The sequence below is a fragment of the Oratosquilla oratoria genome, chromosome 12 (genome assembly GCF_046742065.1).
Source record: "Oratosquilla oratoria isolate Oo_2021 chromosome 12, ASM4674206v1, whole genome shotgun sequence".
Taxonomy (NCBI): domain Eukaryota; kingdom Metazoa; phylum Arthropoda; class Malacostraca; order Stomatopoda; family Squillidae; genus Oratosquilla; species Oratosquilla oratoria.
Genome location: NC_134788.1, coordinates 14,589,012 through 14,590,062, shown reverse-complemented (window position 1 = coordinate 14,590,062; position 1,051 = coordinate 14,589,012). Strand labels below are relative to the sequence as shown.

Here is a 1,051-nt window from a genome sequence, read left to right as displayed (position 1 = left end):
GACGTGGACTGATTAAAGGAATGAGTAAGGTAAAGACGCTCAAGCCCGCCGAACAAGATACAGGGGGTTCCCTTGATCAGTAGAGATCTTGTATTTATTTCCGAAACTATTTTCTGTAATGACTACCCCCTGCGAACAAGACGCGAGCTAGCACCTGCCTGTCTTTCTAAAACCCATGTGCTATACATGGCTTATCTATTCATTTGTTTGTTTTGAATGCAGGAATTAAGGCGGATGTGAGCTACAGAATAGGGGGCGAAAGTAAACGTCTGTGTAGAATGAAAAGTGGCATTCGGGAATGCTAGAAACAAAGAAATGATTGTGACCACGTTAAGACGCACATTCACGCCCAGGTAGGTACCCGCTACAAATATGAAAACATAACACAGGTTAAAAGTCACTGAAAAATGTCAAAATGTTGGCTTCACAAGTACTTGTTCGCTTCACAGTAACTTTAGCTAAGAATGATACAAAGCTTGCCAGTCACTGCATTTACGACTAGATTAACAAAGCTTCTCTCCTTGCCGACAGTATTTTGCGAGGGCAGCAGAAACGTAGGAATACAACTAAAATGTCTTAGAATATAAACTACAAAATATATGCAGTCACTATCCTGCACAGAGCAGTTTCGTGCAAGAAAGGCAGGTGGATATCGCACCGTGTAAATGAACTTGGGACATTGTTTTCTATCTTCTTACCTGTCTTCTTATGTCCGGAGTTGAGTCTATGCACCTCATACTTCCGGCGTGTCTTAGATCCAACTGGCGAGGTTGTTGGCTTATGGGACGTGCCATTCTAGGCCAGAGTGTTGGGAGCGGGAAGGGAGAACTTTAGGCTTATCTCGAGCAGGACGGCTGAAACATGGAGAAGAAATTATGGAATCAGGGTTGAAGATTTTCACTCAACCGTTTAGGAGGGAGTTACAGCCACCTTATAGTGTTTTCTTGGCTCACTTTAGAGTCTAGAGTGAGAAAGCAAATATAGGTTTTGGCCTATCTGGCCTGTCACCTGGGCTGGAATTACACCTGTGCTGACCCAGGTTAATCTTAGG

The 1,051-nt window shown here is 43.6% G+C and overlaps 1 protein-coding gene across 2 annotated transcripts in view; it reads right to left on the bottom strand.

Moving 5' to 3' along the window:
• LOC143030997 (facilitated trehalose transporter Tret1-like) overlaps positions 1–790 on the bottom strand; it is a 20,063-nt gene extending 19,273 nt beyond the window's left edge. For both annotated transcript variants that reach the window (XM_076194317.1, XM_076194319.1), the window contains exon 1: positions 699–790. In XM_076194317.1, the coding sequence (XP_076050432.1) occupies positions 699–737 (39 nt within the window). In that variant the 5' untranslated portion in view covers positions 738–790. The remainder of the gene's footprint in view (positions 1–698) is intronic.
• Between the last annotated feature and the right edge of the window lie 261 nt (positions 791–1,051).